The 27,074-nt window shown below is 36.6% G+C and overlaps 1 protein-coding gene across 1 annotated transcript in view; it reads left to right on the forward strand.

Annotated features, from left to right (window-relative positions):
* CPLANE1 (ciliogenesis and planar polarity effector complex subunit 1) overlaps positions 1-26,514 on the forward strand; it is a 58,908-nt gene extending 32,394 nt beyond the window's left edge. Inside the window, exons 31-54 of the mRNA XM_059492052.1 lie at positions 652-734; positions 1,601-1,669; positions 3,576-3,762; positions 5,848-6,105; positions 6,278-7,027; positions 7,872-8,038; positions 9,247-9,376; positions 10,220-10,274; positions 11,365-11,469; positions 11,950-12,042; positions 12,687-12,799; positions 13,054-13,261; positions 13,538-13,779; positions 15,116-15,209; positions 15,829-15,996; positions 17,421-17,451; positions 18,668-18,796; positions 19,648-19,813; positions 21,553-21,614; positions 22,039-22,203; positions 23,546-23,658; positions 23,988-24,071; positions 25,361-25,530; positions 25,940-26,514. Coding sequence (XP_059348035.1) covers positions 652-734; positions 1,601-1,669; positions 3,576-3,762; positions 5,848-6,105; positions 6,278-7,027; positions 7,872-8,038; positions 9,247-9,376; positions 10,220-10,274; positions 11,365-11,469; positions 11,950-12,042; positions 12,687-12,799; positions 13,054-13,261; positions 13,538-13,779; positions 15,116-15,209; positions 15,829-15,996; positions 17,421-17,451; positions 18,668-18,796; positions 19,648-19,813; positions 21,553-21,614; positions 22,039-22,203; positions 23,546-23,658; positions 23,988-24,071; positions 25,361-25,530; positions 25,940-26,080 — 3,783 coding nt within the window. The 3' untranslated portion in view covers positions 26,081-26,514. The remainder of the gene's footprint in view (positions 1-651; positions 735-1,600; positions 1,670-3,575; positions 3,763-5,847; positions 6,106-6,277; positions 7,028-7,871; positions 8,039-9,246; positions 9,377-10,219; positions 10,275-11,364; positions 11,470-11,949; positions 12,043-12,686; positions 12,800-13,053; positions 13,262-13,537; positions 13,780-15,115; positions 15,210-15,828; positions 15,997-17,420; positions 17,452-18,667; positions 18,797-19,647; positions 19,814-21,552; positions 21,615-22,038; positions 22,204-23,545; positions 23,659-23,987; positions 24,072-25,360; positions 25,531-25,939) is intronic.
* The last annotated feature ends 560 nt before the right edge of the window (positions 26,515-27,074 follow it).

A 27,074-nucleotide genomic window follows, 5' to 3' on the forward strand; every position in this document is an offset into this window, starting at 1 on the left:
TTCATATATGTATATATAGTAGATGTATTATATATACATAAAATTGAATTGATTTTTAAAAAAAATACATCAAGATCTTTATTTTGCTTCTGTCTAAAAACTCAGTCTGGATTTATAAATAAGTCTACTTTTTCCATGCATCATTTTTGGTCATAGGTATCTTTTCTTTGAAAGTGGCTAAGGGCAGGGCTGCTATGCTTTGTATTGTGGTCTCCAGTTTTTTCAATGCATTTTACTATAGTGAATCTATGGCATGTACAAGATCCTACATTTGTTTCATTTTCTTGTTTTGTAGATAGTTTGTGTATATGTAATGGGGTTGTTTCCACATTTTCATCTTTACTAGGGAGTCTGAAGTTAGCAAAATATATATCCAGGGTACTACACGAGTATGAATTTGGAACTAAAATCTCATAATAATGAGATTGTTATAAGAAAGCAAGATTCTCAGGTAAATTGTTATATCTCTTTGTTGCTGATCTGTAACCGTCTTCTGATAAGTATGTAATTTTGATTATTTTTAGTCAAACTTTTGTAATTGGATAATTAATCAAAAATACATTTGCCATAGGCTTAAAAACTTGTATTTTATTGAAGCATGAGAGATCAAAAAATTTGTAACTCTAGATCTTTTCATGTTTTTATATTCAGCAGGCTGCCATTTCAGCTGTAGATAGTGCTCAAGAAGATCCAAACGTGGAGGAAACAAAGGAAGAAAAGGCTAAACAGAATATGTAAGTGACTTGATTTTTTTAAACTGTTTTAAGTCTTTTAACTTTGCTTAAAAATCTAAAACAGTTTTGTTAATGATTGTATCCAGTGGTGTCTCACGTTTCTGCTGTTGCTTATAGCAACAAAGCCAGAGTTTCAAACAGTTTCAGTCATCTCCTATTTCATGTACAGGCATTTCAAATATATGAAGGGCTGGGTTGATGAATCATTATTTTAGTAATGTTCTAATAAAACAAGCACAGTTTGTGGGAAGGTGTATTTTTATCCAGGAGAAATACAGACTATAACTGGAAAAATAGAAAATCTTATTACGATAGCATATAAATAAATGTCCCTATGTATACATAACATTTGTGGAAGACTTAAAAATTACTTTTAGAAAGACTTGAAATCCTCTACTTTTTAAAATTACATGTTTTTGTTTTAACTGAATGTAAGATGCCTGTCAAGAATTTATTATGGCATTGTTTTTTCTCTTCTAGAGATGCAGATTATAGTGATGTTAACTGTATTAGTTCAATTGGATTTTCTCTTCCCTTGTCTACTAGAATCAACCTTTTCTTTGTCTGCTGTCTTGAATAGCTGGAACTTTTTCAGTGCTTTTGTTTGAGTCAGTTTCTGATTGCTAAGGGAGACAAAACATCAATGCCAGTATTTGCCAGATCTGATTGCAGTGTAATGCAGTAATTGAAGCAATGCAGATCTTTTCATGTTTTGATCAGGTGGCTTTCAGGTATTTTATCTGATACTAATTAAAATACTTTTTCAGGAGGTTATGTGTATACTTATACACATACATGTATATAAAATGGAAACAGCATAAAAAATCGTTGTAGTATTTGCAACACTATTTCTTCTCTCTTTATAGTATGACTGAGGTTGTTACTAGCACCCTTTCCCACTCATTTTCTTTAAAACAAGATGCAGAAGTTCCTAGGTAAGAAAAACCTATGCTGCTTTATGTAATAAAACAATATTTCTGATTTGAAGTAATGTGGTGTTTAGTTTTGACTGCAAAATATTTGCAACTAGAGTGTATTGTACCTACAGACTAAGTAGCTGCCAGATTTCAAGAGACATGATAGTTTTGTTTTCTGGTTCTGGACAGAATTCATTATATAATATTACTATAGAAGATATTTGATTATATAGAACGCCTGAACAATAACATTTTAAACTTATATACATTTTAATTAAAATTATTTAAATGCAGCTATCCTATGGCAACAGATAGATTTACATAAATATATACTAAATAAAGAGAATTTGGAATTGGGAAAAGGAGTCAGGAGTCAGTCTCAGGCTTTCAGTTCTGGAGCAGTCCTCTATGAGGCTTTTTCCAGTTTAGAGGAAAATATGAACTACACATACTTTTGGGCTCCATTTTCATGTGTCTAATCTCTCTTACTTGAGTTTCTCATGCCAACTCTTCAATAAAAAAATTACTCAAACTTTTGGTGTTTCAAGTCATGCTTGCACATTCTAATTGCCTTCTTAAAGATTTCATATGCTCCTTCACACATATTACATATCCAAAACTACTCATTATCCATTACTTTATGATCCTGTTTGTTCACATGCTTGGAGGCCATTCTGTATAATTGTTGTAAGACGTTCTGTAAAGGTTGCCTGTATCCATAGCAATGTCAGCATTTTTCTTAAACAGAGAAATGTCTTTTGGGTTCATTTCTGTTCGTGCAAGTAAAATTCTTGTTTCTTCGTAGCTTAATGTAAATCCTAAGCATCTCTTCTTCATGAAAGGAATCAATGTACTTAATATTCTTGACCAACTAAAAGATCTTGTTATCACTGTGGGAAAGTGTAAAGAAAATAATTTAAAATTGGAGTAACACGTACAATACATTACTCTGAAATCTTGTTACTTTTAATCCCAAATATCTAAAGGAACATTGTAAAAGGCTGAGCTCTTCCTGGGCCATTCAGGTCCGATCCGGCTATCTCTGGACCCTTGGCCCCTTGCAGCCTTTACAAGGACAAAAGTAAAACATACAAGGTGCTCTTCTCCTCTGGGCTAAGCAATAATTAAGAGAGTGGTGTCCCAGGACAGAAAGTGGGCAAATGCCTGGTGGTGGGAGACTTTTAAACCCGCGGGCATGGGAGTTGGAGTAAGAGGACCACAGCCAATGGGATATAACTGAGGAAGGGGTAAGGAGAGGAGTAAACCTGGGACAAACCATTACCATGGGGGCTTCTGGGGGAGAAGACCATGAGATCAGTGCAAATTGCCAAACACCCAAAACAACAACTAAATAAACTATTTAGTGCAATACAACACCTCACCCTTTTCTGTTAAGAAAAATTAAAAGAAAAGTGTTGGCCTATTCTGATACAGATTATGAATTTGTCCACCACTCATGATTTGCAGGCCTGTCAGTTTGCTTGAACATTACTTTAAGTCAAAATGAACCTGCCTTCTTCCTTATTTCAACTAAAAATGTCCCTCTTCCTTTTCCATCAGCTGTTTCTCTTTATGACTAACCAGGCCTTTTTTCTGTCTTTTTTGTCAAATCTTTGTTTTCTGCCTGTATCTCTGGTGATAATAATATTTTAGATACACTTGTGGCTATAAAATCAGATAGAATTACATCTTTACAGCTGTTTTTCATTCAGTATTTTAAGAAGTTTTACGAAGTATATCCTACATGCTCTCTGGTCAAGATCGTGCACTCACTGTTAATTATTCAGTTGCTCCTACAAATTAATTATGTTTTTTAAATACACAGGTATCTTAAAAATTTTTCTGGATTGTATTAAGACAACCTTGTGTAGGTGTTTTGAAATCTGAATGTTTTTCATAATTGGTTCTTTTCTTTCTTAAGTAGTGCAGACACTGTAAGTGATTCTCAGCCTTCTGAGACTGCTGTGTCAACTATGTCAAGTCTTGCCTCCCATACTTCTGTTTTTGCAAAGAAGCAAGAAGTCAAGGAAGAAGTCCCTAGACAAGAGAAAGCAAGCACATCAGAAACTGTCAGGCAGATGCTGCAAGATGAAATGTTTAAATTAGTTCAGGTGAGAGCATCTAATTATTTTAAGTAGTTTTCTTGGTACCATGTTGTTAAAAAAATGGAAATAGCTACTGTTTCAAGGACCTTCTGTGTGTGGTTGGTTCAGTGCTGGCTAGATGCCAGTGCACCCACTAGAATATACCTACTCATTTCCTGCTATGAGATAGGATTAAGAGGAAGGCAAAGCAGGCTCAAAACTTAAAAAGGGTATAAAGAAAATTTTATTGACAGTAACTCAAAGAAAGAATAATAAGAATCAGAATAAAACCTTTATAACACTTCTCTTTCCCCTGCAACCTTTTCTTTCTCACTCACAACATACAGAAACAATTCAGTCAGTATATCAGCTCTAGAATAGTCTTTCTTCTGTTCACTTCAGGAGGGGAGTTACCCTTGCCGTGCCATTGACTTCTTCACAAGAAACCGTTCTCTCATGGCTCTTAAAGTCCACGAATAGCAGTCACTCAGAAATCTGCAATCATGGAGTCCCTCCCATCTTTTGCAGCCTTCCCACAGCTGTGTTTATGAGCTGTGTCAACTTATGGGGTACTATTTAAAGGATGAGCTGTTCAAGAGCAAAGGTTATCTTCATCTGTCTCTGAGATAATCATCTCTGGGAACAGAGGTCTTCTTCTCTCCCTTGGGCCACTCTTTTCTTTCTCTGTTCAAACTTCTCCTGGGATCACAACTACTTCAACATCTGCTTGTTTTAGCATATATCTGTGCTTATATCTACAATTTGAACACTTCATGCCCCCATACTTTCAATAATTTACAGGGAAAAAGAGTCTGATGTATCAATTATATCTTCTCCATAGTCTTACAAGAGGATTTCAGCCCAAACTTGAGGTATCTCCTCAACCCTCTCATGTCGGACTTGACTCCTTCTTACTGACCTTCTCATGTCTCATGTTGTCTCTGCGCATCTTTACTTTGTCCTTTTCTCTCACCCAAGGGAATTTTGAAGGTCTGCAAGTCTTACCTATGCCCTAAAAGATTTAATGTCTCACCCAAGACTTGCAGATGCTCTCAGGATCCCTGCCAGGGGTGTCTGGAGTGCTCATGGTGGTGGATTTCAGGCCGCACTGGGTCTGTGTCAGAGTCTTGGGGGCCCAGGCCAGAATGGTGGTGGCCGCTCTGGCTGTTTCCTGTCCCTTGCTATGTTCAGTCCCAGCCACGGGGCTGCTCTCTCTGTGGACTACAGAGCTGCCTCTGGGGGTTTTTTTGGCTGCCACTCTGGGATCTCAGCAGTCCCAGGGCTCTGGCCCAGCTTTCCCCTGAGTTCCCCTGGGCCGAGCGGGCCTGGCCCGGCCCTGCAGCAGAGCCTGCCCGGCCTGGCCCGGCTGAGACGGGGCCAGGCCAGCCTTGCTACCTGTTGCCAGGCCAGAAGGGAATTCCCAGGGTTTGTTTGTTTTTACATGTGTGTATTCACAGAGGCAGGTCTAGTTTTTAATTGGCTCATTAATATTAATATTCTCAAAGCTAGCCAGCAATTGGTTTTGCTAGGCACAGAGGAAGCTCTCAGCAGCTCATCTCAGAAAAAATCACTTCCGTGGGTGGCTCCAGTGCCAAGCCAGCACAGGCTGTTCTTAAAAGAGATTTCTAATTCCATGTTAGCCACTGTGAAACTTATTGTAGACTTAACTCTTGCTTTTAATTCAAGAAAATGAGTGGTATAATTATAGATCTTTGAGTGTGTTTTAGCTCACATAAGTCAATGTCCTTCAATAGTTTACACTTGGAAAAATTCTGATGCTGTAATAGCTTTTCAACTATGGTAGAATTTAAGTGGTGGTAGTATGTTGAGCCAATTTTCTGTGACTTTACATTTATTGAAACTTCACAAAAAATTGAAGATATTTGTTTTGCTTTAGCATAACCTGTCTGTGGCAGGTATTTATTGTATCTTACAAGGAGGTCCAAAACAGTAAGCAATTATACAAATTAATCATCATAGAATCATCCCATTATTGGGATGTTGTCTGTTTTGTCACCTGATAGTGAACAGCTGTAAAATAGCCTAGACATTTTTGCTAAGATTTCTGTTAAGGTTATCGGCATTGTTAACTTTGTTCATGTGTGTATTCAGCTCCAGCAGATCAACTTCATGAGTTTAATGCAGTTAGTGCAGTCGTCCTTTACCAATGTGCCAAATGTGGAACAAGTATTGCAGCAGGATCGGTTGGTTCAGCTGGCAGGGAGCCAGTCTGCACACACTGCTGAAAGCAATTCTTCTCCGAAAACACAAGTGCCCACTCAAGAAGAAAAGGGAAAAATTGGTCAAGAGAGCTCTGTTTTTCAGCTAAGGAAGAGTGTAGAAGATGAAAGCAAAAATGATCGAATAAAAGTAGGTATATCAAAGCATGGTTTATGAAGACTGTTCAGTATATCTGGTATGTTATCTGTCCTGTTGAGTTAGGAAATGTGTCAGTAGTGATTGGTGTAGACAGAACTATTTTTGTCTGTATTTAGTGCATGGTTGATATGTAAGTACTGGTTTGTTTGCTTTTCTCATTTAGAATCATCTGGATAAGAGTGCCTCTTTGACATTATTTGAAAGCAACAGCAAGGAAACAGGATTAATGTCACTATCCCAAGATTTGCATTCTTCAGTGCCTAGTAAACCACTTCATCTCCTAGCTCCTTCCTCAGGCATCCAAAAAAAAGTGAAGCTTATCCCTGTTGAAAAAAAAAATAATTACTCAAATGGATTTCCTTTGCTTAAGCTGGAATCAAGTTGTCATATCAAACCAGCATTTTTACATCCAACAGAAATGTCATCAGCATTTGCCAGGCCACCCCCAGTACCACAAGTAGCATGGAGTTCATCAGATTCCTTATGGGACCATCAGTCATCATATGCCCCAAGAAAGAGTAAGACAGAGGAGGATTTCCACAAGAGTAGATACAACCCTGAGATTTCAAGACAGAAGCATGAGGAAAAGGAGAGATGGGCAGAACCAGTGCGTGAGGGTCCTCCCAAATATCTGAATTCAGAGCACTGTGAAGGACAGCAAGAAAATTCACCTCAGTCACAGATCCCTGAGAATGTGAATCGTTTCAAAGCACCAAGCACTCAGAACCTGGCTGCTATTCCACTATTGCACTTGCAACTTGACCCAGTTCCTAGAGTTCCGCCAGCTGTAAGGCAGCCAATCACTACTACTTTAATACCTGTTAAACCTGCAGCAAAGGATGCTGACTCCAGAGAAACACAGTGGGATGCAGGAATGTCACTACTTCAGATTAATTTACCTCAGAAAAAGAAGGTACTGGATTTTAATAATATATTTTTCTAAGTTGTAATGTTTTGTCAGTTTCATGGTTTCTTAGTCATCACAAGTAATTTCATCTTTACAGACTTTGAATTTGAAATTTTTCAGCACAGATGCCAGGAGGGTTCTAGAACTAAGTGTACCTGCTTATTGACATGTCAATATGAGGCAGACTGCAAGCCTGAAAGTGTTTATAGCTACATTAAATTGAGTCTACATTCCATAGTTCATCAATGTTCAGCCCACTAGTAATGAGTGTGAAGAATTTGCTATCTAAAATACTGGACAATATTTATATGGTAAAAAAATAGGGTTTTTTCATAGAGAGATTGTAATAGAATTACTTACAGAAATAGAATGTGGTGAAAAATCCTGTTTTGCAGGGCAGAAACGGAATGGTAAAAGACTTGGTCAGAAAATATTACAGATGCTGAATACCTGATGTTTTGAAAAATGTTATTTCTTATAGACTTACATGCTTACATATCCCAGTTGAGAAGAATGGAAATGCTTTCCCTTGAAAGGTGCTTCTTCAGTTCTTGTCTGCATTGGATGGTTCCTAACTTCACCCTGAACTACCTACATAAGAAATACAAATATTAGTGAAATATGTTCTGTGGAGAAAATGAATACTTTTTTATTTTCAGAAAATAGTTTACACATGTACATATTGGCAGAGGTTCTCCAATATTAATACTACATTTCCATATTCTTTACAAAATTTTACAGGAGTTTTGTTTGTGTAACTGAAATCCAAACTTGACTGGCTTTCTTCATCCAATCTGACTGGAGTTCCCATCCCCATTTTCCGTCTTTCTCTCTTTTTGAACCCTCTTAGGCACCAAATCTCATCCCACTTCGAGATCTCATTGCATTTGAGCAATGCCACAAGCATCATTCTGTGCCCAGTAGTTCCTTTGGACAAGACCAAACGAAACCCATCCAGCTACTAAGAACTGATGTTGAACCATTTGAACTTAGAGATGTGCAGAACAAAAGAAAAAGGCAAGCCAGATTTTTAAAGTGGAACTTCATTTTGACAGACTAATTGGTGACTTGTACCTTCTAGCTTTGGCATCAGAGGGAGTGTATTCTCTCAGCAGAGAATAAAATAACAAATGTTAGTAAAGATACAGCAGAAGTGTATCATTAGGATGTGAGGAGTTCTTGCTCTTAGGAGATTGATAAGAAGAAGATTCAAGAGGAAAGAGGAATTTTTCTTTCCGCTATCTGTGTTTTGAAGTCTTGCTGTCTTCTGAATGTTTGCTATACACTCTTAATGAAGTGCTCACTCCTTGCACAGTGAATATTACACAGCACTGCTGTCTGGGCTGCATATTGTCACTGTCATCTTCAAGAAAGAAAGAATTACGTGGTCTTTCAATATAATTAAATATGTGGACTGTTTTTAATAGAGACAGTGATTAACAAAATTCCTACTGATCCTTTGTTATTGATGGTTTTTTTGTTAGGTATGTTATTTATAACTTACAAAATTTGATCTATTTGATGTTAATTGATTTCACAAAAAATGAAACAGTCGTTTAAGCTGCTTACATATCTTTGCTCAGTTCTTATAGAATGCTGACCGAATGTTCTGGAATAGAATACTTGGTTTCTTTCAGTTATGTAATTTTGGAGCAGAGGCTCAAGACGAGTTTTTCACTATTGAAGTGAAAACTTGCTACACAAGTAACTGCAGATAGAGTTTAGAATACATTTTAATAGTATCTATAGAAGTGCTTAAAGCTGTAGTTGCTGTTATATAATCTACTTGTCACATATTAAAGAAGAAGCTGTAGTTGCTCTTTTGTAATCTATTTGTCACCTAGTAATTAGAAAATTACTGCTGTGTAATTGAAGTTTGCTTCCTATAAATTCCTTATGGGCATTTTGTGTAGGAATTATTAATTATACACAAGATACAGCTGTGAAGTATTATGAGGTTTGTTATATTTAATAGTAGCCTATTAGACAATTCATAGATTTTAGTGTAATTGCTGGTATTTCTATCGGTTCTTACAACATTTTCAAGTAGTTTTCAAGCAGGCAGAAATTGTGATTTGAACTGATCTATATGCAGCAGATATCGATCTTTTCCAATCTTTATTTCAGTGTTTATTTCTTAATAGTAATCTTTCCTAGAAAACAACGATAGGTATTGTAATTATTTCAGAGCACTTACTCTTTACCTGTCATTAATATGTTGACAGTAAAAAGAGGCGTAGTAAGAAGCAACTGAAAGAGAAGGAGGAAAAGAAGAAACCAAGCGTGTCCTTCTGTCCAGATGACTCCATCATCAGTATTAGTGACACAGCAGTGCCTACTGAATCAGAGACTGGGGTATAGAATTACGTTTTTTTCTTAGCTCTTATCTTTTCCATTCACGTATTAGCAGAAAATAAAGGAGAAAAATAAAAATCAAACAATAATATACTTCTCTTCCAGGCTCCTGCCTACAAACAGTATGCATATTTTTGATTCATATACTTGCATTTTCTCTAAACTAGGGACTGATTTTTATAAAAGATTCCAGGATTGCTGGGTTTTTTTCTGGAATGTGAACTTGTTTTGATAGGATATAAGTCTGCATGTACATTTGTAGTCAATACCTATAAAAATGTTAAAAATGAAAAGAAAAATTTCCTAGTAGTGACAAAGTGACCCAGGCAGGTGACCCAGGATTTATTCTTTCCATGTAGGCCTGGATGTATGACAATACAAGAGTAAGGATGTGCAGCATTGGAATCTCAGTTTTGTCTCAGTCCAGACTCTGAAAAAAGAAAGCCTTGATCAAGCTGGGTTTTGATTAGGCCTTTTTGATATCTTTTTCTCTGAGACTTAACTGCAGCACAGCAGCTGGAGTTAAGCAGGTCCTCACCAAACCTGGAGATGTTCAGGGTTCAGCAGGGGTAGGATAGACTCAAAGAGGAATAAGGAATTTATGTTACTGCATGTCACCCTTAGGTACCTAAGAGAATATTACATAGTCAGTAAATTCCACTAAGTTGGAATAGATCAGAGGAATTAAAACAGGCATTGAGGAAAGTAAGTGACTGTTATTTCTTTTTTTTCCCCAAATCATTACTCATATGAGGTTTATTGGATAGTTAACATCACCAAGAAAGCCTTTACTCTGCACTGGAACTATTTTTAAAAGATAATTCTTTTTTTTCCTTATATTAGGATCACAAACCAAAATTGACATCTTGCGTTCAAGATGGTTTTTTCATGTCAATGGGCAAGTACAAGTCTTTTTAATGTTTTGAGTACTTAAAAAAAAATCAAGGAACATTAGTCTGTTAGAATTCACAGTAAAACTTTACAATAATCTCCATGTTAAAAACTAGGATAATGTGCTTTGTGGTCAGTAGAGCTTTCTGTCTTATGGGATCTTTCCCCAGACCTTTCAGGATCTACAACAGGTGTCCAGATCCAGAATTTTTGGGAGACACTCGTTTTTTTTGGAAATTGGTATGAAGAGAGGTGCAGGCAAATTTAAAATCTTGTGCAAATTATCTGAAGAGTCAGAATAGTTTTCACAAAAATTTTAGAAGTATTTTAATTTTTCTTCAAAATGAGTGATAATCTTGTATTTATGTTTATAAACAATAGAGTTAATGAAATAATACTAGTATGTCAAGTTAATTACCTGTGGTTGACAGTGACTTCTGGTCATGTGATTAATCAAAATAATTCTGTAAACATTTCCAATCCTAAATTTTTAATGTATTTTAAAAATATATTATTCCAACATTATTTGCCTGCATATTCTAATTACACAAAATTTAGGTCTCTTGTAAAAGAAACTCAATACATGCAGTGTTTCTAGCCTGCCATATGAAGACCAGGCCTGTGGAAAGATTTCCTTCTTTGTATAACATGTTAATTCATGACAATATTCAGTTCTGTCACAGGACAAAATGCAGTTCATTCTCTGAAGTTTGACCTTAAATGCAAACTTTGTAGAAACAACAATAGAGAAATGAAGACATGCATATTATAAATATTCCTCCCCTCCTTTTAGAATGTGAAATAGACTGTTACTGTTCAGCATATTAAAATATTTAATTTAAATTCACATATCTAAACTGAATCTTGGTTGTAATTCAGTGTAACATTGTGTCAGTTGTTTATTCATATAAAATTGGTAGCATGAACTTTTCTTGGAGTAATTTTTGAGGTATGCTTAGAGACAAGTGAAAATTATCTGTCATAAATACAAGTAGGAAAATGTTGGAGCCCATAGTTATGAGTTAGCATAATTGCTTTCAAATATGTCAATTTTTTTTATCAGTAATAGACACCTATTTTGTATTATCACATTTTAGATGCAATGGATAAAGAAAGTATTACCTCAGCAGATCTACATTATTTGGCTTCTCTTGGAAAAAAGCCAGCAGAAACTCAAGATGCAAGTACAAATACTTGTCCCCGTAAGTGCTACACAGGTAATCTACAGAAACCAGCTGTTTCTGGTGTTGATCTTGATTAGTTGTGCTATTTGATCAGTTTTCAAAATGCAGCAAGTTTGTAAAGAGAAAGCAGGTTTTTGTGTAGTTTTCTTGTTTCTAAAAGAATTAAACTAGAAAAAAAAACGGAATATAAATTATAAAGCAGTAGTTAAAATAATTATAATTAAAAATATTACTGACACAATTATGTAAGAGTCTCTTCATGCTTTCTGTAAGTCAGTTCTGCTGAAACTTTTTCTGAAAGCTTGTTTTAATTTAACTTGACTTTATCTAAATGCATTTTAGACAATGTTTCACACTTGACTGAAATTGCTTCCTTTCCTCTTCCCCTACTTTTCTTTGTGAACTGGCAAATCAGAAATGTACACTCAGATAATGCCATTGGTGTCTTTTCTTTATGTAAACTCATACATTCTGGTCTCTTTTTTTTTTCCAATCAAGAGCTCAAATCACATCAGGATCATGGAATCAGTGGTGGAATTGAGGTTTCCACAGTTCAAGAAAACGAGCTGGTTACATCTGTTCCTGTATCAGGTGTGGCTGCAGTCTTTCTCCACTTCATTTGTTGTTTGGGAAGTCTATAAAAGTGTTCTAACATGGGTTTTCTACCTGAGACACCTTAATGCAGGGTGCCAATAACATGCTAATTTATCTGACTTTCTGAAACCCAATCCTCATTTTGTGGATTTTAGCTTGATTTTAGTACCCATTTAATCTTTAGATTTATTGTAATGTAGACCAAATGAATCGATCAGTGAGATGTTATAACAGATCACATGAAATTGAGCTGCAGTGGCATTGTTTCATCAATAAATTACATAGATTTCAGTACCCAACTATTTTCCTGTGGTAGCAAGAGAGCATATTAATTTTTCCATTATTGTGAAATTCAACAATGTTTTTTTATTTGAAGATAATTTTACTACATCCCATGACTCATTTGCAGATAGTTTTATTAGAGGTTTCTATTTGAGTAATCTAATTTCTTTGGATTAAGTGCAGATGCAGATTTTTTTTTTACCTAAGTAGGAGGGACTTAGATATTAATAGCAATCTAGATGGCAGCTTAGTCAAAGCTTTTCTTATCTTCCAGAGAATGCAGAGCTGTTTCTTAATAGTCTGAAGTTTTTGTGGCTTTTTCTGTAAATATAATACTGACTATTATTATTTCCTTGTAGAATCATCCAGTTCCTCTGAGATTCTACTGCCAGACATGTATTTAAACCCGAGTTTCCCCACTGAGGTGAAGGAGAAGCCTTTACCATCCCTTCTGTCAGATGCACCTGATTTGGTTAGTGATCTAGTGTTCATGTGGCTTAAATGCATTTTAAGTATACTGTTTGTCTTCATGAATTTGGGTTCTTTGTATCTGCATGAGTCAGTTGTGTGGTGTGGTAGGGAAGATTGTATTTAATTTGTTCCCAAAACAAAAAAGTCTTTCATCTACAAATGTCAAGAGGTAAACACAGGAAATGGTGAACAATGCACTATAAGCAGCTCATTCAAAACGCATACTGTATAATTCTTCATTATCTTGTTGTTTAGCATAAACAGGAATATATCAGTGTGATTGACATTGAAGACAGTGACATCCTTAGCAATTTGCCCATGAAACCTGAGTCTGCAGAAGAGATAGCTGCTGAACAGCAGAATGAGAAGCTTGAAATTCCATCTACTGCAAAACTTCATCACACAGCAGCTTCTGTTACTAATGCCGTTCCACCAGTTGCACCTGGAGCTCTTCAGAAGCAAGGTAAACCATTTCAGTTTTAAATCCAAGAAAAAGTAATACTCTTTTGTTGTAATACTCCCACAGAAAATCTGCAGCCTTTTCCCAATTAACCTCATGTTTTTTTTTGTCTTAAACATCAACATTGATACATATGACTTCTTTTGTACTGATTCTTGCCTTCTAAAACACTCTATTAGATATGGCACATTTATGCCTTACAATTATGGGCAGTATTTAGGTGCTTGTGGCTTTTTTAACGAAACTGGTGTATTCTTTTTTAAAAAAATTTATTTTAAGATGATCAGCAGAAGAATGTGTCAAACAAATTGCAAAAGGCAGATAAGTCAGATTCTGCTACAGATATTGTAACTTGGAACATAGCACATGAAGATGGAGGAGCTCTTCCTTCTTCGGGGCTTCCACTCAAACTAATTGAAAAAGAATACTTTTCCACAAAGCAGAAGGAAATGGATATGCAATTACGTGTACTAGAGAACATAGTAGAAAATATGGAGCAGGATTTCAGAAACAGCAAAATGGTAAGTGCTAATTGTTGGTATTTAAACAGTTTATATTTTCAGCTAAAGACAAAACTTCCATTTTGGAATGATGTGTTCTCAAATCTGCTTAGTATCTTTTGAAAGATATTGAGAATAATATCTATCTATCTATCTGTCTGTCTGTCTATCTATCTATCTATCTATAATATTTGTAACATTATATATAATATCAAAATATTATCTATATTATAATACAAATTTTACATATATTTATATACAGTGTTCTTTCATATTTAGTGCTGAATCTGTTGGGTGACATGGTTGCTTACAATGGATCAAATGTTGGCCAGAATGGTGATGTTATTAATGAATGGGCAGAACATACTTAATTTCTGTGTAACTGAGTTCAGGCTGAGCAGGAGACCTTTTTTGGCAAAGACTTCTGCAGCTTTACCTCTGCAAAATATTCTGAGACTATTTCTGGAACCTGTTCCAATTTGTTTAATAAAATACTTGCATTTTTGCCATCTTTATAAATCCTGGAATATGTAATTAAAATAAAATTGGTCTGTTATGGATTTTTTAGGTCTCTTCTAACTCATGATATTCTATGATTCACAGAAATGTAAAGACCTCATTGTGTCACTTACACATAGTTAGGTGGATTATTTAATCACTTACATTCTTCATCAAGATTGTTACTTAAGTCAGATTTTTTTAAAAGCCTGTAGGGAAAAAAAATCTTGATATATCCTGTATTTGTTTCAGCATTTCATAGCACCTGGGTTTTAAAACTTCTGGGTATCTAGACAAATCCTAAAGAAAAACCCTTTTTTTGGTCTTTTTTTAAAGTTCATACTTGTTGGTCATTCCTATTATAACAATTTCTCATGTATTAAGTATCAGTTTTGAGATTTGTTCTTTTTGAGACTAATGGTCAGTAAAATGTCTCACTCTAGGTTAGTTTTAGTTTTCATTTTCTAGTTTGAAACTTCAGACTTATGAAGATGTTGGAAGTCTTTTAATATCTGTGGGTTTTAGATAAAATATATATTGGAGAATTTCCGCTACTTTAAGCATAATGTGATTGGTTGAAGTAAAACTGTACAAACAAATAATAGTTTATATGTATTTTTCTCAAACTAAGTATCCAGAAGATTGTAATTCTTACATGAAATTAATCTACTTGAGCTACTTTGATTCCTGAACATTTTTGTTTGTTTTCAGTCAGAACACTGCATTAAAATTCAGAAGTTCAGAAGATTCTGACAAGAAAAATATATTTAAAGTAGACTTTGCATAAGTATGTGTGGTGTAAGTCTCAGAAATACCTTGAAGGAAGTATTATTACCTAGTTTTTTGGTTTCACTTACAGTTAGTGAAGCTGATAGAGGATTTTGAAGTGGCTGCTGATTCAGACCTTGGTGCTCATCCTGCAGTCTCTGAAGCTGCTGGAGTCATTGGTGCTGGTATGTGTCCAGTTAAAAGAAGGATAATAAATTTACCATGGAATATGCATATTTAATAACTTTTAGTTACCGCAGACATTTACTGCAATCCCTAAAGGTGTTACTGAAATATAAATTAAAAATACCAGAGAAAGAAATAAAATTAAAGGTAGCCAGTCTACCTGGTTTTATTAAAATCTTACATCAGCTTAACATTTTACTAGAGCAGAGGTATTGAATGATTTATTGTTTATCTAACAAATAACTATGTAGTACCTACTTATAGCTACTGGGCTGTGCCAAGAACATTGTCTAATCCACTTATGGAGTTAATGCAAAGCCAAGTGGTGGAATCAAATCATGGCTATATCTGTGATCATACGTAAGACGATATTTAGGATGTCCTTTAGACTCATCCAGAGCAACTCCTGGTCCAGTAATTTTCTTTGTGTGTGCAGGACTGGTTCACAGAGCACAGCCCAGGAGGTGCCCTTCTGTGGGGAGACACAGAAGATCCAGGTCCAGGCTGGTGTAGGTGACAGATAAATTAAAATGCCACTAACCAAGATATACAATAGTTTCTGCATTTTGAGGATTCGCCATTGGTCTGCACTAAGTACAATTTTGGTTTTTTCCATAGAATCAGAAGATCATTTGATGGGCATGATTTTTGAAGATGTTATAGATGATCAAAAGGAGAGCTTAAACTTGAAATATCCTATGCCCAGTTCTACTACAATGGATGCACACTCTTCTGCTTCTTCAGCCTTGGCTTCTAAGTTTCCCAGTGGCCTGAAGTCACCTTCCGGTATAAACTTTATTGTATATTTTTCCTCTTTGCATCTTTTAAAAATAAGTAAACCTTTTCTTCATGCTGTAGCACTTCCTCATGGCTGTTACACAATGTTACATAATGCGAATGAGCTCATTAAAGTCAGGCATGAGTCTTTCTAGATTGCATTATTCAGAATGGCTTCATTGCTGTGTGATAATGAGTTTGTTACATGACATAACAGCTTCACTAAGTTTTGAAAACAGTTCAGTACTGAATCATACTTGCACTCAAATTCACTGTTATTGAAAGAAAATAGTCAGCATTGCGTCTGTTTCTGAAACCCATCACTGTGCTGATTTGTACTTATTCACCTAAGTGAATATAAATGACTGTGATATCACAGAACACTTAAAGCTTCCTCCAAAAGCTGTCTTGATGATCTCTGTCATCTACCTGTGTCTAGAGAGGTGATCTCTCTATTAAATCCAGCCTACATTGGCAAAATCAATGGGTTTATTTCTCTGTACAGTAACTACTGTCTGTGTCTTAAAACATCATTTTATGAAGTCTAGTCATTTTGAAAACTGAGAGTAAAATGATTTTGGCAATTATGAAGACTACAGTAGCATTAAAAGGAGGACGAAAAATCATTCTGCAAGCAGCTTGTTGCCTGAGGTTAAAAATGCAGTTGTATTGTTTTCTCTGTGTATTGCCTGCATTTCTTGCAGTCAGGCTCCCAAAAGTGGTATGTGCTTTGTACATGTGAATGTGCATTTGATAGCCACATTTACAGCAGTCTGTCTAAAAGGTATTAAAACATGGTTCCTGTGTCTGTATACAGTACTAGTGAATCTCAAATAGTACACACACACAGTTAAGTTTTGAAAAGAGCAATAGAGTTTTCTAAGTATAAACTTGTTATTTCCAAGCTAAGAAAACTATAGGTGATACTAAGTTACAACTATAATTTTTTGAGATGGAGAGATTAGTTTAGGAGAGGAAGCAGTGCTCTTCCTTCCAAGACAACCATACTGCTCTTCAGTTGCATCTTCCGAATTCCAAGCTTCTTCTGAGTACCTGGATTTCTCAAGTAAGTGCCAATCATTAGTTTTCCAAGAAACACTATATAATTAATTGGAACAGACTATTTCCAGTTAGTTGGTCATTGCAGAAGACTGTGAACAGTGACAATATCTTCCAGCAAAACTACCTGCAAAAGCCAGGAGCTGTTAATTAATGCTCTCTGGAGCCTCTGTGCTCACCTGGCAGTCAATGATGCGTTGTTTCACAGGCTTTTAAGCTTATGTACCATATTAATTTATTTTTAATGTCAACTGTCAAATATCAATTGTTGTTGACATGTTTCTATATTTTATCCTACGGGCTGTTTAACATACATATGATTAGTGTGTGTAAAAGTGCAGAGGTGTTATTAACAAGGATTGTTTCTGTTTCAGGTTCTCACATATGCAGAGATCTCTGTCCTGGGTATGTATTTTGAGACTGGTGTTATTGACAGTTTACCAAAAAGGTGACTGATGGGGTGGAACCATCACTTTATAAAATTTGAATAATTTATTTTCAACCTGAATAAAATCCCTTTTGTTAGCTAATTTCAGGCATTTACTCTGACTTTGGTGGTGCCTGTTAGATTTGCTTCACGCAAAAGCTCTAGAAGCATTCAGAGTTCTTTACTAATTAAAGGTATTGGAGCTGTTAATGTAGATGGTGCTCTTGTCTGTGTGCATTTGTTATTTCTCCTATTTGTAAACCACTTTTTCAGCAAAATACATGCAGCTGCTGTGGGTAGCTTTCCATGAGGGCCAGCTATCACCAGAAGGTTTTTAAAGTCTTACTGTGTGTAAAGTATAAAGCAACAGACGGAAGATTTCAAAACTGGGAAGAGCCTATGCATAAAATAAAATGGTCTGACATATATATTTTCACTTTTAGCTACTGTTAGTCTTCTGTATCCAGTAGAAAAGATTAGCTGGTTTCCTTTCTTCCTGGTCATTCTGCTCCATTGCCCATCTTTATTGCTTTGCTTGAAGCATAGCTGTAAACTGAATGGTTTATCCTATTTTTCTGGTATTTTAAGTGGAACTAGTTGTTGTGACTGAAGTAGATTAGGAAGTGATTATATAAGGTGGAGTATGGGTGTAAGGCAAAACTTTAGCAGACACTGATGGCTAGCAGTCCTAAGTTATGAGATTTGTTTTTTACTGGGACCAACTGATTGAAAGAGAGGAAAGAATTTGAGAGAATATAGGTGAAGCTGTGCTCTCACTGACACTGATTCTTGCTGAGAAGGTCATTGAGATTTGGATACCGCTGAAACTGGTAGCACCTCATAACCTTATCTCCTCATGGGCAGCAATACAAACCCTGTGGTGCTCCTGCCTGCCAGGCTCAGCCTCCTGTGGGCCAGCCATGTTCACACAGCACAGCAGAGCTCAAGCATTTCAGCTGGGGATTGTCCCTCTGTTGGGACAATCAGATCTTGCTCCTTCTGTCCTCATCAAAGCTCACTCAAGTGTACTAACCCAGTGGAGATGTGGGGAAAGAATATTCAGTCCAAAGGCTCTATGTAAAACAACCTGGATATTGTTGTTTTAAGTATGAAAGAAAGGGGTTTAGCTTGTTGTTTTTACAGGAATGTTCTACTTTAATTTAGTAACAGGTGTTTTTCCTACCTAACATCAAGCTCTTTAGAAGATCTGCAAATTACTGGTCCAAGTGATGTTACTGATGTGGTGAATGATCGTGTGCTAGAAAGTGACACCTCTCTGCTGGAGCTGGGCTTTGCAAGAACACAGGCTAGGAAAACCTTTAGGTAATACCATGGCTGGTTTTTGTTGTGTATTGCTTAAATCATTTTAACACTGGTTATTCGTGTGGTCCACACCCTGTAAACAATGGGAGCAAGTATGTGGTTTGGTGTTAATGGGACTGGTATTAGAGCTTGTAATTGCCACAAATCTACTGGTCATTATTGTCAAATGTACTTATTGTTTTCTAGTATTCTGGTTTTGAAATTCTTTCCTTCTTATTTGCTTGTTCCTTCTTCTGCTAGGTATAGGCTGGAGCACTGGTTTTATACAACTGGTTTTATAGAGGAGATTCAGTTCAGACCTTCAGGTCTTTTAAAGCAGGTCTGAAAGACAGAACAGGTATTTCCTGCCAGGGACACAGCAGCTTCAGAAACTTCGAGCCCCAGATTCCAGCTTGTCATGTTCCTCTCCCTACTGGAGATTTCTACACCTTCCTGACTGTCAGTTATAAAATCAGCTGTGCTCTTTCCTGAGAGAAGTCATAATGACAGCTGTTTCCTACTGCAGTTTGTGATATCAATTGCTGACAAGACAAAAATATGCAGCTGTTCAAGTCACTGGTCTGCTGCATTAGTGACACAGTTCCCACCAGTTTAAGCTCTAGTTCTGTTATCTGAATGTAGCTGACAAGTAAAAGAATAATTTTAGGAAATGTCTTGGAAATTACTTGTTTACCAGGATTTTATTTAGTAAAAGTTTGCAAAAGAAAATTTCCCCTCTTGTTCATTATTTATGCTTCCAGCTGTGTCAGGATTTTAAAGGGCTTTCAATGTTTTTTGTTATATCATGTAGTTGCCATTGTTTGTAATTTACAGGATGTGCTAGATTATTTCCTGTTCACATCTGCCCTCAGGGTCCTTGATTCTGCTTCTGGGCATTCTCAAAGAACAGAAAAGGAAAGAAAAGAGATCCAAACATGGATGAAAAGAAAGCAAAAGGAAAGAATGAAAGAATACTTGAAGAAACTAGATGAACAAAGACAGAAAGAACATCATCCATTCAACCTGAGAAAGAATGTGGTAAGAGTAACAGGTGTATTGAAGAGTAACTGTTACTTATTATACAAGGGTTGATTATTCAGGTTAGATAATGTAAAGGCTGGGAGTGGTGGGGGGTTTTTTTCCTATTGTGATGTAGGGTTTCTATGTGTATGATTTTATTTTACTGGAAGCTGGTCACAGTTGTGTCAGGTAAGTAAATACACCAGCGTTCTCCAGAGGCTGCAGTGGTGACCGCTGGCTGCAGGTGGCTGTTACAGAGTAATCCTCAACAGTGATGGATGCAGCTGCAACATTCACTGATGAGACATGAGTTTCCCAGGGAGTGATAGCTACAGCAGTTCTTAAGACATGTTTACACCTTGTTTCATCTTTCCACATGCCTCCCAGAGAATTTAAAAAGCGGCATTCGTATGCCAGCATCCTTTACAAACATGGCAGGATACTGAGGGTAGTTGTCACTGCCTTTACCCACACAGGCGCGCATGCAGAAATCATAAGGGATCAGCAGAGGTGCTAGAATATGCCATATATGTCAGGTATCTTACAATATATTTTGTTGAAGGCTGATTTCAATGAACAGTCCACTCTCAGAAATTTTTTTTACATTTTAATTTAATTAATTTACATTTAATTAATTTTTTACATTTTAATTAAATACATTTAATTTTTACATTTTAAATTTTTTTTACATTTAATTTACATTTTTATTAGTAAAAACACGTTTATGGCCTGATCTGGAAATTTTTCTGTGCTGGAAATAATTGAAAACTTAGGAAAAACCATACAAAAGCGGTTCAGAATATATTTTCCAATTGGTGTTTACTCTTAAAATATGCATTTGCCATCTGGATGCCTTCAGGACCTGAAAAAATCCTGCTGAGTTACAGGAAGCTCTGGGGTTACAGGAGATGAGACCTAACAACACCAAATATATTCCTACACTTTCTACTTGTTGAATTCAGGATGTGCTGTAAATTCTCGCTGGCTGAAGCTCTACTTGTTTTAACTCCCAAGCAGCAAATATGTAACATGCACAAGTTCCCTGTGATTAAATAGTTCAATTATATTCACTTTCAGAAAGAGTAACAGATCTATGCGAAATAAAGTATTTCCCCTAAAAAATTAAACAATTGAACTGCAGTGTTCTTCTGCACATGTGTGGAGAAAAGTGATTTAAGAAAAATGGGTCCTCCTTCTCTCCCTTTCCTGTCAGCCCATTAATATACACTTGATGGTTTTGCTATGGGCTTTTCTCCTGAAATCATTAGTGGAGGGATTTTCAGCTTTCAGTGGATGGTTTGGGTTTGGTCTGGATTGGTTTGGGCTTTTTTTTAAATTAGAATTAAAGACTTCAAATTGTACTCTAGTGAACACAGGTCCAAGTGCAATCTTGTTCTGTTTTATATATCAGTTATTAGGAACACCACTGATTTTTAGGAAACTGGACGTGAGGCCATTTGAAACTTTGAGCTTGACCGTGAGGACATCTCCTTAGGAATGTTAATATTTTAAGCATGTGAGGTATGGAAGATGTGCAGGATTTTAGTATGTTTTTTGAGAATGGAAAGTTATAGAGGCAATCTTACTTGAATTTCTTGGTTGGACCATATGCTTTCATATTTTCCTGGTTGGACCATATGCTTTCAGAGTTTCTTAAGCAGTAACTTTCAAGTCAAGTAAGTACATTTTGAGAGTGAGAGACTGGAATGCAACCACAGTACATAATTAATTAAAGATTTTTATACTTTCTTAAACAGCATCATTATCCTACTTCAAAGGATATTAGAGTCTTCCAGAAGAAGAAAGAAGAAAAAGACAAGTAAGTTGCTTTTAAAATCCTTATTTTTATATTAGTTTTCAAGTCCTGAGGAAGATGTAGAGATATGTAGAGATCATTTTAACTCTATTGCTTATGAAACTTCAGATATTAATGAAATTTAACCAAAAGCATGAATAATCCACATTTTCTTTATCATTTAGGGAAATTCTGAACATTTTTATCCTTTGACTGTATTTGTTGCTTTCCAAATATCATTGTTTGTTTTCTTTCCCCAACATTAATTCTCTCAAACCCTTCGGTAAGAATTGTTCTAACTTTTTGCTAGTGATCTCTTAAAAGGCTTAGTATATTTTCTGTGAAATCTTGTAAAAAACGTTCTTCATGTAGCCTTACAGGACTCACAAGCCAGCTGCAGTGAAGTGAGTGACTGCATGAGGTAATGTGCAATATTATTTCTCTGCAGAGCCCTGCTGTCTGAGCATCACAGAATCAGAGTATCAGATGCACTTTCTCTGATGAATGAAATGTTATCTGAAACAGTGGCATCGCCAGCGAGTGATCACAGGGCCTTGTCCAGCACAAGATCAGCTCAAGCTTACAGAAGGAGGAAGGTGGCATCTAGTACAGGGTAACACTTTAAGCATTAAACCTGCTCTGTTCTACTGGTGTCTTTACTACCCTCCAAATTTTGTAGCAAGTTTAGACAGGAATAGCTTGAGAGAAAAGTCATATGCTGGTGGAATCAAAGATACAATTTGTCTGGATCAGAGACTCTCAAGTCCCTGCTCCAGGCTTGTTAAAACCAGTACTGCAAATCATGGAGGGAGCCTTAAAAATGCCTTTTGGAGAACTGAATAAGCCAACTCAGGAGCTGGGGCTGTGAGCAGTGTTCTAACCCATACTCACATCAGTTCCTTTACAGTAAGGGTGGTTAAACACTGGAACAGGCTGCCCAGGGAGGTGGTGGAGTCACCATCCCTTGGAGGTGTGACTGGACATGGAAATCGGGGCCAGGGTCTGGTTGACAGGCTTGTAATCCCATCAAAGGTTGTACTTGATCTTGGAGGTCCTCTGAAGCCTTAGTGATTCCATGAGTGCCACTGGACTATAACCAGCAGTATAGACCTGAAGAGCATCTAACAGCAAGCAAGAAGCAAATAAAGATTCTACTGTGCAAACTCTAGACTTGTTCTCTTTCTTAATTTTTCATTACTTAGGATTTTACTTGTTCTTACTTTCACACTTTGCTTATTGCCTTTTGGGGAGATGAGGGTATCTGAGTGTTATGAACTGATTAATTTACTCAATTTGATGGCGTTAATGCTACATGTGTATATATCTAATACAGGTGGATATTGCATTGTAGTTTTTCTTCCTATTTATATAATTTTTTGCTTTTTATAGGAGAGATATGGAGATAACTTTAGGAGAACTTTGTACTTACAGGGTAATAGGGAGAACTGTACTTACAGGGTAATCCTGTCATTTAATATTTCTGCATCTCTTTTTCACTACAGTAAAACTTCTCTTTTTGGTTACAGTTCCAACATATAACATTAAACTGAATGTAGTCAGTGCTATGCAGAGCCTGCTGGGTGTGGCCAAGGGAAGTTTAAGTGCATCAGCCCAGCCAGAATCAGACATGCTAAGGAACAACATGCAGGAATCCACTTAGGAGTGGCAGGAGCTACCAACTAAAAAGTTTTGTTGGACGTAAGGTGGCTCTCTGTAAAGCCAGTTTGATGTGTGTTCACTGTGATTGCAGCAGTTGTGATTCTGGTGAGGCTCACTGACCCCACAAGCAGTGTGTGATGCTGGTCCTCAGCTCACTGGGCTGAATGTCATTTCTCTGGCTTTTATGTCTCTTCTGAATATGGCCTGTGAGGTCTGACCTGTGTGGAGGAAGGGTATATGGTACACAGTATCAAGTATTTAAGCTTTGTTGTGTTGGTATTTTTGTCTCGTTGCAGAGGGCATCTGAACAGTCCTGTTCTGGCAGAAAGGAGCAGAACTGCTGCCAAACTTGGCTTTGGTCAAAAAGTTCAACGTTTCACCCCAGCTCTTGGTTTAACACAATCCAGGGGTAAGATCAGAACTTTTTTAATGAAGGCACATACTGAAGAGGATCTTCAGGTGACTGCTGGATTTTTGGGAGGGATATCTGTGTAAAAAATCAGATTTATAAACCTGGATGTTTCCTATCTTAAGGCTTTTGCAATTCTGCTGCTATTGTTTTGCTAAATGATGAGTTACCTTTTCTTATCACTTCTCTTTAAATCCAAGGTAGTTTAAATTGCCACAGCAAGAGTACCATGTAATCCAGGCAGCAAATTTGTAGATAAAAATTTCTAACCATCTTTGAGTAAATTTGATCAGCATTTAAAAAAGAAAATGCTTACTTTCTCTTTACAGGAAATGCCTGTATGCTGCTTCAGAAAAGTACCTCCAGAAGAAGACTGAGAAATGCTTCAAATGGTCCTGTTAAGCCCAGACACTGTAAGTTACACAGAACAATGACATAATGCTACATAATACAGGGGGGGAATAGGATGCAGATACAGCATTCGTTTAGAAGAATAAAATTCATTATTTTTTTCCCCACTTAAAAATCATTTTAATTAGAAACTTGTGAAATATTTTAACCACCTCTGTTTACCTTCTGAATAGTTTTTTGCCAGGTCACAGTTTTAAGATTACTGAAATAAGCGTGCTAGATTTTGGTGAACTGCTGAAACACATATTATGAAATCATGAGGGACAGAATCTTTTATCTTTCAATTCAAACCCACAGAGAGAAAGTTAATTGCAGACCAAGGCACAAGAATTCTGCCTCTCCCTTGCCCTTCTATGCTGCAGAATCTCTGAGCTCTTTACAATAGGAATGGTCTTTGTTATCCCTCTGTACAGTATTCATCTAATATATAATTTTGGCATAATTCCATGTTAGCACAGAAAAATTTGACTAAGCTTAACAAAATAATCCCCTTTGGATTTTAGTGGTACTTTTCCCATGCTTGTCTTTGTAGGTCTGGATCCAAAAAAGATTGTTCCTAATCAAATTCTTTAACAGATACAGTACTTGTTAACAGCAGCAGAATTTCTGATCAAAGAATGAGAAGTGAATCAGTCTGAGACTTAGGAAATACTGTGGCCTGATTATATTCTGCCGTACACCAGAATTATACTATTGGCATAATTTGGACAGTCAAAGGTCAATGTATTTGACTGGCAGTATAGGAAATTGAGAGAAGTAATGATAAGCAGAAAGACACATTTCCTGAACTGCTTCTACTCATGTGGAAAATAATTTTTCTCCATTCCATATATTCACTTTTTAAACTCTATATTCAGGTCGATCTTTCTCTGATTTCCTGACACCTTCTTGTATCTGTTTTTCCAGTATATCACATCACTGCTAAGGGTTTCATCAAAGTTCCATGTCTTCTGAAGAGGCACAAATTCAGAATTTATTTAGTTTAGTCCTCTGCCAAATAAGGAAGCAATGTGCTTTTTGTGGGGGACGGCACCATCAGGATAGTCCTGTTCCACTTTGTGTTCTGCCCTGGGAAGGCAGTTCAGAGCACGAGGCTGGAAGGAACCAGCAGCCTTTTCTCACCATAAACCCACATCAGTCCTAGGTAACAGAGCTTGCTGTTTTCACAAGGATTTACACACAGCTTTAGTTCCTAGAACCTGAAGCTTCTATTCTTGAAGGAGTTTCAAGAGATTGGGATGAAAAGTGCAAGAAGTGTTACAGGGCTGTGGTTGGCGTGTTTTCTCCTCAGCTGCTGAGTGCAGAGTCAGCAGAAGCTCAGCACAGAAGCCTCCTCGAGTTGCCACTGCAGTTCAGACAGAGAGTGTTGATCCTGACACTGATCGAGACGTGGTGAGTCCTTGGACTGTGCCTGATGATATCCAAAGAATACTTCAAGATACTCATGACTCCATGTTCCAGGTAGAGTACCTACTTATTCTATAAACTATTTGATACTTGCCACTTTACTCTTTGTTTACTTCTGCTTTATTTAAAATGGGGTTCTTTATTCAAAATATGTGGGTGAGATAGATACAGAGAGGCATAAATTGTGGGGCTTCAGGGGAACCATGTTATTTATTTTTTTTTTTTAGAATTGCAGTCTTTCTTGTGAGCGTTGAAATTGAATGTTCTTTTTAACAACTGTAGAGGCACATTGCCTGCCCAAGCAACAGACACCAGTGGGAGGGCATTACAGGAAAACAGATTGCATTTGTTGCAGAATAATCAGACACATCACTGAATTTGGACATGTTTTAAAAGAGTGGGATAATTTCTGCTGTCCATGAATGAAGCACAATGTTCAGTTCATCCTCTCTTGCCCCAACAGGCCTCTGCAGTGCACAGCATGAGCTTCTCTCCTCTGGGCAGCATCAGCACTGACAGTGCTTCTGAAAGCACAGGCAGCATCCTCAGCAAGCTGGACTGGAATGCAGTTGAGGCTATGATAGCAGATGTGGAAGACAAGTGAATAGTTCAGAGCCACTGTGCTCTTCCAAACAGTTGCTGGTGTTTGGGTTTTGTTTTTTAAAATTAGTAATTGTTCTACTTAAAATGGATTGAGGCCTGCATTGGTTTCCTTCTTAAGCAGCATGGAAACTCTCACTGTTTCCAGCCTTCCTAAATGAAGCTGAATTCCTTAAAATGTAGTTTCCCTTCCATATGTCTTCAGGTCAAGAAGAGCTAAATATAGTTGGTAAAGGCAGACCCACAGTCTTAAACTGGGTCTGGGTCAGCTGCTTTATATAGAAACATATATAAAACACACAAAATGTTCTTTTATTTTAAAAGCGGTGTACAGCTGTTTTGTATTTAATATTTAACATACTGTGAAGTTATTTTTATAACATTAAGGGTTGTGATAAACTGGTTGAATAAAAGTGATTTTATTTGTTTCTGGTATAAGTGATTAACACATGTAGCACCATTAATTATTGCTGTGTACCACTAGAACTCTATGTGTAAATGTGCGCTACTGTTGTATTTTAAACCCATGCTGCAGTAGTTTTGAGAAATGTTTAGAAGAGTTTGAGTAATTGATAGAAAGAGGTACAAATAGTCAGAAATGAAAATGAAAAATAGACTTTTGTTAGGAAAGTCAGACAGCAGAGTGAGACACAAAGGGCAAGTACTTACTGGGGTAAAAACAATATCATTGTTCCTCCTGTTTAGAGCTCCTCCAGCAATCCCCAGGGGTTTGTAGAAAAATTTCCCCTGTGCTCAGTGACCATCAAGCAGTTGTGATGTCTTTTGCATCACCACAGATGCAGCTGTGGTGACTTTTTCCCAACAGCTGTAGTTTTTATTTTGTAGTGAAGAAAAATTTTTCATGGAAGTCAAAGGTGTATTGATTTCTAGTGGTTAATTACTGTCACCCCAAACTGTAATAGGTAAAAACCCTAAAAATTTCATGTTTCCAAGTGAATGTGCATCTTGGCAAGCATCAAAAAATAAAGTTCAGAGGG

The sequence above is a fragment of the Ammospiza nelsoni genome, chromosome Z (genome assembly GCF_027579445.1).
Source record: "Ammospiza nelsoni isolate bAmmNel1 chromosome Z, bAmmNel1.pri, whole genome shotgun sequence".
NCBI classification, from domain to species: domain Eukaryota; kingdom Metazoa; phylum Chordata; class Aves; order Passeriformes; family Passerellidae; genus Ammospiza; species Ammospiza nelsoni.